This window comes from Olea europaea, chromosome 16 (assembly GCF_002742605.1).
Source record: "Olea europaea var. sylvestris chromosome 16, O_europaea_v1, whole genome shotgun sequence".
Taxonomy (NCBI): Eukaryota; Viridiplantae; Streptophyta; class Magnoliopsida; order Lamiales; family Oleaceae; genus Olea; species Olea europaea.
Genome location: NC_036252.1, coordinates 5,090,092 through 5,103,565, shown reverse-complemented (window position 1 = coordinate 5,103,565; position 13,474 = coordinate 5,090,092). Strand labels below are relative to the sequence as shown.

General features: G+C 34.8%; 2 protein-coding genes across 2 annotated transcripts; one reads left to right on the top strand and one right to left on the bottom strand.

Annotated features, from left to right (window-relative positions):
• Positions 1-2,020: 2,020 nt before the first annotated feature.
• LOC111412531 lies at positions 2,021-3,468 on the top strand. The gene is made up of 4 exons (XM_023043467.1): positions 2,021-2,062; positions 2,192-2,722; positions 2,934-3,187; positions 3,270-3,468. Exons 1-4 carry the CDS (start codon positions 2,021-2,023, stop codon positions 3,466-3,468), a joined length of 1,026 nt encoding a protein of 341 aa, XP_022899235.1.
• A 3,117-nt stretch (positions 3,469-6,585) lies between these two features.
• LOC111411852 (histone H1-like) lies at positions 6,586-7,997 on the bottom strand. Its single transcript, XM_023042484.1, has 2 exons — positions 7,697-7,997; positions 6,586-7,603 (listed from the first exon to the last, which is right to left on the bottom strand). The coding sequence occupies exons 1-2, from the start codon at positions 7,874-7,876 to the stop codon at positions 6,845-6,847; spliced, it is 939 nt and encodes a 312-aa protein (XP_022898252.1). The 5' UTR covers positions 7,877-7,997; the 3' UTR covers positions 6,586-6,844.
• Between the last annotated feature and the right edge of the window lie 5,477 nt (positions 7,998-13,474).

Sequence of the window (13,474 nt, the reverse complement as noted above, 5' to 3'; positions counted from 1 at the left end):
GATATTAGCGCAAAAAGGTTAAAAGGAGACATTTTTTAAAGTTAACACGGCCAGTTATGGTCACATGAATCATCCAATCGAACTACCACAATGTATCGAATAGAATGAAGAAAAAAGAACATGTAGCCAACCCATATTATTAGGAAATGCACCGGAACCTCAAACTATTATTAATTTTCTTTCTTCTCCTAATTGAAAAAAAACAAATAGATGGAAAATGAAACAGCTCCTGTTTTTGTTCTTATCATGAATAAGAATCCAAATCTAATAAACAGTTATCTAATAGTACAATGCAGGGTCCCAAGATCACACAATCACTGGAATCAAAGAGAAGGTAGGCGTAAACAAGAGAGCAAAAATTGATTGAAGTATGATGGATAAATGAAGAAACGTGAAAAGTGTAAGCATTGCAGATGAATGACAAGATATTTTAGATACCAGCAAACATATCATGTGGTCTAAGGAAATATGGAAGAACTTACAAGGAATCATTCCAAGCGCCACCAATGGGTCACTATCACCTGATATTGAAGGATGAGAAAGGAAATGCTTTAATATAGGGGCAGCTGAACACCTTAAATATGTCAGGTTATAATACATCTCAGCAACCTTGTAAAAATTTCAAGTATTCAACAAGACGAAAATTAATGAAAATGAAAAGACAACCTGAAATCTGCTCTTCTTTAATCTGGATACTAATAAAAAACTATGAGTGAATATATGCTATAAATCATCTTCCTAACACCAATACTTTTCTCCTACCATTGTGATGAATCCATATTTAGACTTTGCTGATTGTTTACAAGAATGACAATAAATCCCATCTTGGAAATTTCATACATATCATGGCTTGCCAATCTGTATCAATCAACATAGCCCCAAGTTTAAATGATGCCGCACCTTTGTAATAATCACCAAAGTAAATGCTAAATTTCCAATGAGTTAATTTAACCAATCCTCACACAACTTTAAAATTGTTACCACTTACTCACGCATCTTTGACGGGTTACTCATTGATCACTCATCTTTCTATATGATTACTCATCCATCACTTGATAAACTTCTCTCTCTCCAAATAAACAAAAAATTACACGTGGATAACATTAATAATATGTGGATAACATTAATAATAAGTGGAAAATCTTCTCTATTAAATCTGAACACGCTGAAATCAAACCACGACTTTTCTTCTGGGCAAATCACGCCTCTTCTGTCCTGGAAGAGAGTATTAAAAAAAAACCTTGTCAATTTCTTCAAAATTTTGCCCGAAATCAGCGTCCAGGCTTGCGATTCTTCTATTGTCTGCATAATGGAGGGCATAGGTGACCCACAAGGCCCTCATATCGACAATAATTGTATGGAAGATGCATTGCTGGAAGATGAGCAAGAAAGATAAAAAGAAGGTAAATTTCTATATTATATTGTTGGAACACACTGTGTTTCCTTATGGGCATAAAGTAAAAAAGAAAAAAAAAATTGGATATTTATTCAAATGATTCTAAACTGAATATCAATATTTTAATCAGATTCATTGAAACCCTAGCCATACTTTTGTTGCAACGCCTGAGGCCGAATATGTATGTTCCAGAAATTAACTACGAAACATTAATTCTAGTATTTTTGCATTTTAGTGACGAACAATGGGAGTGAAGATTTCTTGCCAGTTGAGTGCCAGTTAAATGACTCGGAGGATGATGTGGACGATGGTAGCTTTCATTATCACAGAAATGCACCGGAAAGAGTTGTGGTTGGTCTGAATGCAAACCTTGAATTGCAAATTGCTGGTGAAGATAATGGCTCGGAATTGGATGATCCATATTATGCATATTCTAAAGAGGAGTTGCATTCTGATCATTCTTCAGGTGAGGAAAATGATTATCGTTTCCCCACTTACGATGTTGAGATGGAGAAGTTTAATCCACAACTAGAGGTTGGAAAGGAGTCAAAAACATAGAAGAATTTAAGAAAGTAGTTAGACATCATAGAGTAGTCACTAGGCGTAATTTGAAGTTTAAGGCAAATGATGATAAGAGAGCACAAGGAGTGTGCCAAAAAAAGGATTGTAAGTGGAAGATTTGGACTTCATGGAATAAGAAGAAGGGTTGCGTCCAAAATTAAGACATTCATTTCGTAGCACACATGTATACGAGACAGAACAGATAGACATTGTACTGCTAAGTATATTGCTTAGAAGTACTTGGAGACCTTCAAAGTTGCCCCTAATTGGAAGTCAAAACTCATTATTAAGGTTGTGAGAGATGACTTGAAATTAGTAATCAATAGAGTTACTGCATGGCGGGCTAGAAGACTTGCGAAGATATTGATTGAGGGCTCTAAAGAACACCAGTTTGGCCTGCTTTGGTCTTTTGCTCATGAGACTTTGAGAAGCAATCCAGGATCCACATGTATAGTCACCACGCATGAATCGAAGTTTCAAGGGATTTATTTATGTTTAGAAGCTTGTAAGAGAGGTTTTATGAGTGGTTGTAGGCAACTTTTAGGTTTAGATGGGTGTTTTTTGAAAGGGAATTTTGGCGGACAAATGCTTGTTGCAGTGGCACTAGATGCCAATGATTGTATTTACCCAGTAGCGTATGCAATAGTGGAGACTGAGAATGCTAGAAGTTGGAGATGGTTCGTTAGTCATTTGGGTGAAGATTTAAGGATTGTGAATAGCAATGAGTGGACTTTCATGACTGGTAGACAAAAGGGATTACAAAAGGTAATACCCTGATGCTGAACATAGGTTTTGCGTGAGGCACATGTATACAAATTTTTTTAGGGCTGATTTTAAGAGTTTGGCACTTAAAGGCTACTTGTGGAAAGCTGCAAAGTCAACTACTGTGCCCGATTGGAAGTTTTGGATGGATGAACTTGCGAAGGAGAGTGCGGGTGCATGTGAATGGTTAATGAAAAAGGATCCATGTGAATAGAGTAAGTCTCATTTCTCAACTAAGGTAAAAAGTGATATAGTGCTTAACAATTTATGTGAAGTTTTCAACAATGTAGTGTTAGAGGATAGGGAGAAATCAGTCTTGACTCTGTTAATTGACATGAATATTAGCTGCATGAAGAGGATACAATCAAGGAGGGATAAGATGAGAATAGCCAAAGGACCTTTGTGTCCTAAGATCCAAAAAAATTTAGGTAAATCTATGGAAATAGCTGAGGAGTGTGAAGTAGAGTGGTCTGGGGGCCCACAGTTCTTATGTAAAATGTCCTACCGGGGAATATATGGTCGATTTGTCAAACAATACATGTGCATATAGGAGATGGGATTTGACTGGGATTCCATGTGGGCATGGGGTTGCTGTTATACTAGATAGAGGGGATAATCCTATAAAGTATGTGCATGAGTGCTATACAGTGCAAACCTACCTACAGTGCTATAAAAACATTGTTAATCCCATTAACGGTAAGAAATTGTGGTCAGAAGTGAATACTTTCCCTTTACAACCACCGGGTTAGGTTGTGGCGAAGAGGGGAAGGAAGCAAAAAAAGAGAAGAAGGTAGCAAGAGGAAGATGTAATCACTCTTTCTGGTTCCGCATCAAGAATGAAGAAAAAAGGCACGGTGAAGATGACTTGCAGTGTATGTGGTTTAACTGGCCACAACAAGCGTTATCATGATAGGGCAGATGCACCAAATGAGGTTTTTGTCTTGTTTTTACTATGAAATTAGCATGTTCCAAAGTTATGCAGTTGAAATTAAGTTTTTAACTATGTTTTTTGACTTCAGGATTGGGATGGAAATGGTTTCAATTATGTAAATCAAGATAGGTCTAGCCAAGTTGAAAGTCAAAGTTCAAGGGTAATTTTTTTGGTATTGTTAATCTATGATTTCCATTGATTTCTCATTAAGCCGAGTCTTAACCATTTTTGTTCTAATGTAGCCCAAGCTGGTACCTCGAAGAGCAAATAAGAATTCAACAAATGAAGTGCAACAAATTCCTCCAACAGATGGATACATTTTCATGCCCACACCTGGGATTACAAATGATGCACAACCTAACAACAATGGTCATTTTCCTACTACAGTTCCTTTTGCACATCCAAGGACAAGGAAGAGTAGAGCAACTCAGTAGAATTTATTTTTGATTGGCGACAGGTTCTAAATGGAAGTTTTTGATAGTGAGCCATTTTTGTTGTCGTCATGAAAGTTTTTGACATGGCACTATTTTTTGAAATGTAGTTCAACCATGATGGATACTTGTTTTTGAATGAATGGTTATATTCCAACAATTTACTAGTTCATATTCAAAGCTGGTTCCTGGTGTTGTTGCACCTCAATCTTACGAACAAGATTGTGCATCAGATTTATATATATCAAGCTGGTGCATCAGAATTATTTCTAATGATGCACATCAGGCTGTTCATGGAACAAGATTGTGTATCAGGCTGGTATATCAATCTGATGCACAAGTTGGTGCATTACAGGGATTCAATTGTGCATCACATTTATGCACCGCAACCCATCCTAATTTTCAATAGCCACAAGTAGCTTTTAATTCACTCACAATGCTGTCAATTATGAAAACTATCAACTCAGCTACGTACAAGAAAAACCCAAGTGACAAGATGATTCATTTATCCAATAATACAAGTAGATAAAGCCAAGTTACAACTATTACAACCAACTACAAATACACATTACAACAAACGAGCTTTTCAACGAACAAACTTCATAAGCTAAGCTACGTCTAACGCTTAATGCGAAAAGCAGGTCCTGGAAAATCTATAGCTCAGATGGTACAACATACAAGTAGGGATTAAATTTCATAGGGGAGTCAAATGCAAGTGCATCTGGCGCCACAAATTCATCTCCAATCCAAACCCAGTGAACACCATTCAAGGAAGTTTTTAGAAATTGAAGATCATCAATGTCAATGTATTCTTGCAAACTTTAGCAGATTAATGGTATCTGCTTCTGGAGCTCTGCATTAAAATGCAACTTGAGCTCAGTACAGTGTTGAGATAGCGCAACTAATTGTCCAGACAAAATTTCTAAACCCAGACTATTAATCCAACCAAGTTTGAGCCGTAAACATTCAGACCATTCCCATCCAGTATATGAAACTTAGGCGAAACAATCAACATCTGTGTTTTTGGTCTGACCTCATCTGGCTCTGCTACTTGATGGGCTGAGGCTAACCATGGAAGCCCCTGAACTGGCGGATTTACAAGACACCAGCTACCAGTCCTCAACTCTGACCAAAACTCTTCTATGTTCAAATCATCGACTAAGTTGCGGATAATCACCTTGATGTCCAGACCATCTTCATAAAGGTTCTCCATGGTGGCAGCAACAGGACCGGCGAGCAGAATAATAGTAGCCATCTTCTGAATACAGTTTTCTTCTTCGGCTTCCTTGCCCGATTTTCCACCATGAAAACTCGAACTCCAAGCTTGTCGCAGGTCAGTATGGATATAGATATAGAGAGTTAAGGTGTAGGGTTAGGTGAGGAGGCACGGAGTGGAGCTGAAGACCGGTGCCGACGTCTTGCTAGCTCGAATTTCTAGTTTGGGGCGACGGGAATTAGGGCTTCAAATTGGGGATTCTAATTTTGGGACTTCTATTTGTGGAAAAGAAATGTGTTTGGTGGGAGATTTCTGCTGATATGGACAATGTTTAACACCGTTAGGATGCCACGTATGATTGGCATTTGCCACGTGCGATTGGCATTTGCCACGTGCAATTTTCCGTCCATAATTTGAAAATACTAGTTGATCAATGATGAAAGAGTAACCATATAAAAAGATGAGTGATCAATGGGTAACCCGTCAAAGATGAGTAAGTGATAACAATTTTAAAGTTGAGCGAGGATTGGTTAAATTAACTCAATTTCCAATAAAAACTTAATAATCTTAATAATAGCACTGATATTATTAATCAAATAACACGGCACAGTTTACCATTTATGTTAGTTTGTTGAACATAGCTGCATCAACTATAGTTATATGTAAAAGCCACATTATAAATGTTTTAAACAGTCTTAACATCCACAATAACTGCAGTACTTATGGTTAAAGTTCTTACAGCGCTCTCTCTCTCTCAAAACACTATCTAAACACTTCCGGAAAAGTAACTAAAAAGGGGCATCAAGAGGAACTTCATCAATCATCATATCACAATTCTCATCGATAGCCATATAAATCTTCAACATCAGAAAACAAAATGTTCAATTTCTATAGGCAGCAGCATTTAACAACAGTTAAATATACTATATGTTCAATTTCTATAGGCAATAAACACAGCTAATTGATCGGGTGCGAGAGCTGTTGGGAGTTTGTTGAAGACAGTCAGAGATAAAATGCAAAAGAAGTGTACAGAATTGAAGTAGAAACAGTCCAGAGGTTACCTAATATGACATACAGAAAATGGCTCTAATTCACGCCATCAACATTAGGATTGCTAATGACGCCACACACATACTTACGTCCCGTCGGGGTACAACACTTAAACTCCACCGACACGGCATTAACGTGCACCGCCAGCCATGAGTAAACCCTAAACTTGCGCAGAAAACACTGTAAGAATCAAAACCCTAATAATAAGCAGTAGAAGAAAAAAACGGTGAAAAGAATTATCAAATCAGAGAAGGAACTTTTTCTAATTCATTTTGAAATAGATTTGAACATAACAGAGCACTGTGTCAAATCTCTAAAAACTAAAAATCAATAGAAAAAACACTAAAAAATTATAGGAAAAGGATGGGGAAAAGACAATTCTATGATATTCTCTGGGCTAAAGATGTAAATACTCCCACTACAAAGGATCGACGATAAATTTACAAAACTACCCATGTAAACAAACAACTCTTTCAAGGAGACCCTCTCTCTAGCTCTCACTTCTTCCCCTTCTTTGCAGGGGTTGCTTTCTTTGCCGGAGACTTCGCAGTTCGCTTCGTGCTCTTAGCCGGAGCCTTCTTTGCTGCTGGAGGCTTCCTTACAGTTGGGGCCTTCCTCGCCGCCGGAGGCTTCCTTACTGTTGGGGCCTTCCTCGACGCCGGAACCGCCTTCTTAGAGGTTGCCGCTTTCTTCGGGGGCACTGGAGCCGCCTTCTTACCTGGCGATGACCTTGTAGATGTCCTTGAAACCTTAGCAGGCTGCTTCTTTTCAGCTTTGGGCTTTTCTGCAGCCTTCCTTTTCGGGGCTGGCTTCGACTTCACGGGCGTAGCAGCCTTAGGCTTTGCAGCTGGCTTAGATTTGGCAGTTGGCTTGGCCTTGGCAGCCGGCTTAGCCTTGGCAGCGGCCTTGGATTTGGAAGCAGCCGCCTTCGGCTTGGCTTTCGCCTTGGAAGGCGGTGCCTTCTTCTCCTTAGTGGTTTTGCTGGTGGCGGCCTTAGTCTTGGCAGAAGGAGCCGGCTTCTTCTTAGCCGGAGCAGAAGCGGCAGATTTGGAAGCCGACGAACGAGTAGGCGGGAGCTTGTAAGAGCTCTTGACCTTAACCAGCTTACCAGAAGCCACAAGCTTCTTCAAGTGAAAAAGCAAAAGCTTCCTAAAGTTAGACGGCAGATTCTTCTGCTTATCCTCGATAAACTTCTGAATCGCATGTTGACTGGATCCAGTTCTCTCCTTCAATGACACAATTGCCTCTTGGATCATCTGCATGCACACAAAATCCACCAAAATTCAGATCCGAATTCATAAAATCTCGAACCCATGAAAATCAAACAAAATTGAATTGTAATTCAATACCTCGAAGTAAGGAGGATGAGACGGAGAACTGCGTTTTTTGGGAGCAGCAGGTTTCTTCGGCCTGGGTTCTTTCTTAGACTTGGCAGGCTTAACCGGTGGATCCTCTTCCACAACTGGTTCAGCGTCGGCCAGCTCAGCCACATGCTCGATGGGAGCAACTGGTTCTTCGGTGGAGGCCATAGAGAATTATTTCTAGTTTCAGAAAACTGAGATTACTGTCTCAAAAATCAACTAGGATTTTGAGAAATTCGTATAATGTGGATCTCTTGGAGGATTGGGGATGAAGGCTGAGCGTGAAATGTGGTGGATTTATATAGTAAGCGTTAGAGAGCTAATATCCAGATGCTACAACATGATTGGTAAAGAGGCCCTTGACGGGGATCCAGGCTTGTGCGAAATTTTAAATTTAGGCCGTTGGATTGGGATTTAATCTACAGTTGTGAGCGATGGATGAGTAGGATATGGATTGAAATGCAGCAAAGTAGGCAGTTTTAGGCTACTAAAGGTGTGCTTTTGTGCTCGATTGATCCAGGAATAACTTGAGCTACACCTAATGGAATTGGATGAAATCTTTTCTAATGTTTAGGAAATTTCATAAGCTTTCTGGAGAGTATTCGCTCGAGATCTACAGATCAGTAATTTGGGAAATATTGTACTTTGAAGCGAAAGTGGTCAAGATAACGCTTTTCGTGGAGTATATTGTGCTTTTGGAGCATTTTGTGAAGATTCTTGGAATCGAATGTTGTTTTTGAGATTGGATATGATAGTAGGTTAACATACGAGTCCATGCAATTAAGAATTATTCAAATCGCATCACGTTTGGATGGAAAAATATGAGTTACAATCACGCTGAAGATGAACACATTAGAAATAGTTGTGCATCAAGTTATATTAGGTCTTGCATACATTTTACATCAAAAGATTTTTGTTTCAATTAAAACAAATATGATGTTTGTGATCAAATAAATGTTCATAACCGGACAACATTAATTGCGTAAAGTGGACGACAAATGGAATGTTTTTAACGTTGTGTACTTTAATTGTACGGTAAACTAGCATGTAAAATTAATGTAGTGCACATTCATCTTGACACGTGTTATTCTTTCTCAATGATAAAAATTAGTTAGCAACAGATAAAATGTGTCGGATTTTTCATATAAACTTAGCTTTTTTATGTCGAGTGGCATAGAGTAGAGACAAATAGAATACCATCGTGTGATTTGACTACATGGTATATTGCCAAGTAAATTAAAGGTATCGTAAGTTAATTTTGCGACATGTCATTAATCAATAATCTTCAGAATTAGATGATTATGGGTAAATTTTGTGTTCATTTTCCATGAAAGCTTGGTTTTATTATGTTATATGAAAAGTTAATTACATCTTTGCAATTGTATCTATCCTATTAAATTGAAAATTACACTACCTTGACAAAATTTACAAAAAAAATCTTGGCTTGCTAAGAACATTTATTGCTGAGTATTTATGTGTATTTACTACATTTAATTTGCTACTTAGGAATACAATAACTAAATTTATTACTATTATAAGCAAGTATTTGTAAATTGTGAAGTGCTATGTGCTTTAATTGCATGCTATATAAAAGTAAGGTGGGTTAATATTGCCATATGGTATTCTTTTTTAATCTTCGAAATTAGTTGATCACAATCAAAATTTGTGTCCAATCTTCATAAAAGCTTAGTTTTGATTCTGTTATGGGCTATTTTGATTTTTTATGGAAAGTTATTTATATCTTTGCAAATCTACCTACCTATTAAATTGAAAATTACACCATAATGGGAAATATTACCAAAATTCTTGACATGCTAAGAACATTTAAGGCATGTTTGGAATAGTTTTTGTTTTCATTCACGTTCTTTGCTCAAGAGCTAATCTTATAAAAGCTCTCACGATAAGACGAGGCACTTCTAAAAGATTATTTAAACATGCCAAAAACAAATTTTTAGTATAAAAAGTAGTTTTTTACTTTCAAAAGTCAAGTCAAACAAACCCTGAGTGCAGATATTTATGTTATATACTATATATATTCAGTTTGCTACCATAGTACAAGAATAATAAAATTACTTACTACTACGAAAAAATTTTCATTGTCAAATAAATTGTCGCTAGTTTATTTTTCCATGTGTTACTCTTCGATCTTCAAAATAGTTGAAAATGGATAAATTTGTTTCCGTACACCCATAAAAGATTGGTTTTATTACGTTACGTGCTATTTTGTTTTTGTTCTAAAAGTTATTTATAACTTTGCAATTGTATCTCTCTTATTGAATTGAAAAATACACTATAGTAAAGCTTGTAAAAAAAAATATTGTCATGTTAAGAACAATTTACAACTATATTGTATACCATATTATCTATAATGTCACCTTATATCACTACAAACAAGTCTTTGAAAAATTTGAAAGGGCGTGCTATAATTGCATGTTATGCTATCGTGTAAATAAGATATCATTAATTTATTTTTCCACGTATTATTTTTCTTAGGGATTGTTTGACAAAGTTTTAGTAAATTTGATAAAAATTGATAAAAGTTGTGAGTGATATGAAATGTGTGGTTAAAAGTGACGTTTAACCAAAATTAAAATGTTAGCCAAGTTTTATCTAACAAGCAATTAATCTTTAAATGAGTTGATAACGGATAAGATTTGTGTCTCCTTTTGGTTGGTTTTATTATCTTTCGTCGCTTTTTTTATATTTTGCTTATAAAATACAAACAGTTGTATATATCTTAGCAATTTTAGCTATCTTATTAAATTGCAACTTAGCTCTATGTTGACAAAATTTGTTAAACACTCGTCATGTTAACATCAATTAGCATTTATATCATTTATATTGCATGCCAAGCTCAATTTGTTTACCAAGACAATAATTAAATTTGCTCACTACTACAAACAAGTCTTAGTAAATATTTATCATGGGCTTTAATTTATACTATCGTATGAAATAAAAGTATCATTTGTTAATCTTTACACCTTCTAATCCTTTTCAATGTTCAAAAATTATAAGGATGTCCTCAATTTAAACACCACTAAAAAACACAGTTTTAAGCACGGATTTTCCGTTCCTAAAGTTTCAATATCCGTTGCTAATAATCTTTACCAACGGAATATTTGCAACCACAAATTCGTTGATAATTTGAGGGTCGCTGATAGTTACCAACAGATCATGCCGTATGTAAAGAGTAAATATTTTACCAACGGAAAATCTGTTGGTAAAGTGTGAATCTTTTACCAACGGAATTTCCGTTGGTCAAAGTCTTAACCAATACCAACCGACTTTTCGTTGGTAAATATTTACCATTACAATTGGTGAAAATCAATGTTGTAAATAACCGTATAGTAAAAAAGTTATTTATTTATTTATTTATTATTATTATTATTATTATTTAATAATTATAATATTTTTTTTTATTTTTAGTCAACTGAATTGAAAGGGCAAATATTGTTTAACTCCTTATTGGACCACAAATTTATAGAGGGCAACTACAAAGATATTGTTGTAAACTTCCAATGTGGGATAAGTGAATTATTTTTACCAACGGATAATCCGTTTCTAATTACCAACGGAATATCCGTTGTTGAAAAATCAAAATGTTAAACGGTTATATTAGGCACGGAATATTCGTTGGTAAAGAGATATCATTTTTACTAATGGATAATCCGTTTCTAATTACGAACGAAATATCCGTAGGTAAATAATCAAAATGTTAAACGGCTATATTAAGCATGAAATATCCGTTGGTAAAGAGATATCATCTTTACCAACGAAAAATCTGTTGTTGATTATTGTAGCTAAAAGTGAATTACTTTTACCAACGGATAATTCGCTGATAGTTACCAACAGATCATGCCGTATGTAAAGAGTAAATATTTTACCAACGGAAAATCTGTTGGTAAAGTGTGAATCTTTTACCAACGGAATTTCCGTTGGTCAAAGTCTTAACCAATACCAACCGACTTTTCGTTGGTAAATATTTACCATTACAATTGGTGAAAATCAATGTTGTAAATAACCGTATAGTAAAAAAGTTATTTATTTATTTATTTATTATTATTATTATTATTATTTAATAATTATAATATTTTTTTTTATTTTTAGTCAACTGAATTGAAAGGGCAAATATTGTTTAACTCCTTATTGGACCACAAATTTATAGAGGGCAACTACAAAGATATTGTTGTAAACTTCCAATGTGGGATAAGTGAATTATTTTTATCAACGGAATATCCGTTGCTGAAAGTTTAAAATGTTAAACGGTTATATTAGGCACGGAATATCCGTTCGTAAAGAGATATTATTTTTACTAACGGATAATCCGTTTCTAATTAGCAACAGAATATCCGTAGGTAAAAGATCAAAATGTTAAACGGTTATATTAGGCACGGAATATCCGTTGGTAAAGAGATATCATCTTTACTAACGAAAAATTTGTTGCTGATTATTGTAACTAAAAGTGAATTCCTTTTACCAACGGATAATCCGTTTCTAATTACCAACGGATGCAATCCGTTGGTAATATTCAATACATCACCTACGGAATATCCGTTGGAGGAAGATTCAAATGTTAAACGATTACATTAGGCACGGAATATTGGTTGGTAAAGAGATATCATCTTTACCAACAGAAAATCCGTTGCTAATTATCGTAGTTAAAAGTGAATTATTTTTACCAACGGATAATCCGTTTCTAATCACCAACGGATGCAATCCGTTGGTAATTTTCCGTAGGTGAAAAGCTATTTTTTAGTAGTGAAATTTCAATGGATTTTAAAAGTCGTACCAAATTCAGGTGTCTTCAATTGAGATTTTAATATTCTTAGTAACTCGTAGATTTATAAACATTACATTAATAAAGGATTTCGGAGCTTTAAAAATGTACATAACAAACTCTTTTGAAAAATAACAATTTTTAATAAGATTCTTATAGATTATGTGGAAATATAATCAAATTTACAAGTTCCTTAAAATTTATAATCTTTTTTCAATTTATTAAAATCTTAGTTATGGATACCTTAGTTACTTTATGAAAGATAAAATCCATGACCATGCTTCATTATACTTCAATTTTTATATTTTGTGACGCTAAAATTAAACTAACTTGGCAAAACTAACAAAAAGTTTTGCTGCCATAAGTTATTTATGTGTTTACAAATGTATCTGCCCTATTAAATTGAAAATTAAACTATAGTGGGGAAAATTGCCAAATTTTTAACGTGTTAAGATCGTTTACATGTATGGAATATTTTGTATTTCTATTCCTACTTTTGCAAAAGAGCTTCTCAAATATATTTATAAAAAATTCTTCTATTCATAAAAAGCACTAATTTTTTTTCAAAGACGTCGAAACAAATTTTTAGTATCAAAAACAACTATCGTTTTTTCAAAGTCATGTCAAACAAGAATTTTATGTTATATACTTTATTCAGTTTGCTATCATAGTAAGAAAATGAATAAAATTAATTATTTACTACAAAAGATTCTTAATTATGAAATAAGGTGTCACTAGTTTATTTTTCTATGTGTTATTCTTTATTAATCTTCAAATTAGTTGTCAAATTAATTTGTGTCCCTACACCTATATAAGATTGGTCTTATTATGTTATTTGCTATTTTGTTTTTATTCAAAACATTATATATAACTTTGCATTTGTATCTATCTTAATAAATTGAAAGCTATGCTATAGTAAAACTTGCAAAAAAATTTGTCATTTTAAAAACAATTTATAAATTACCACATTCAATTTGTTATCATAGTAA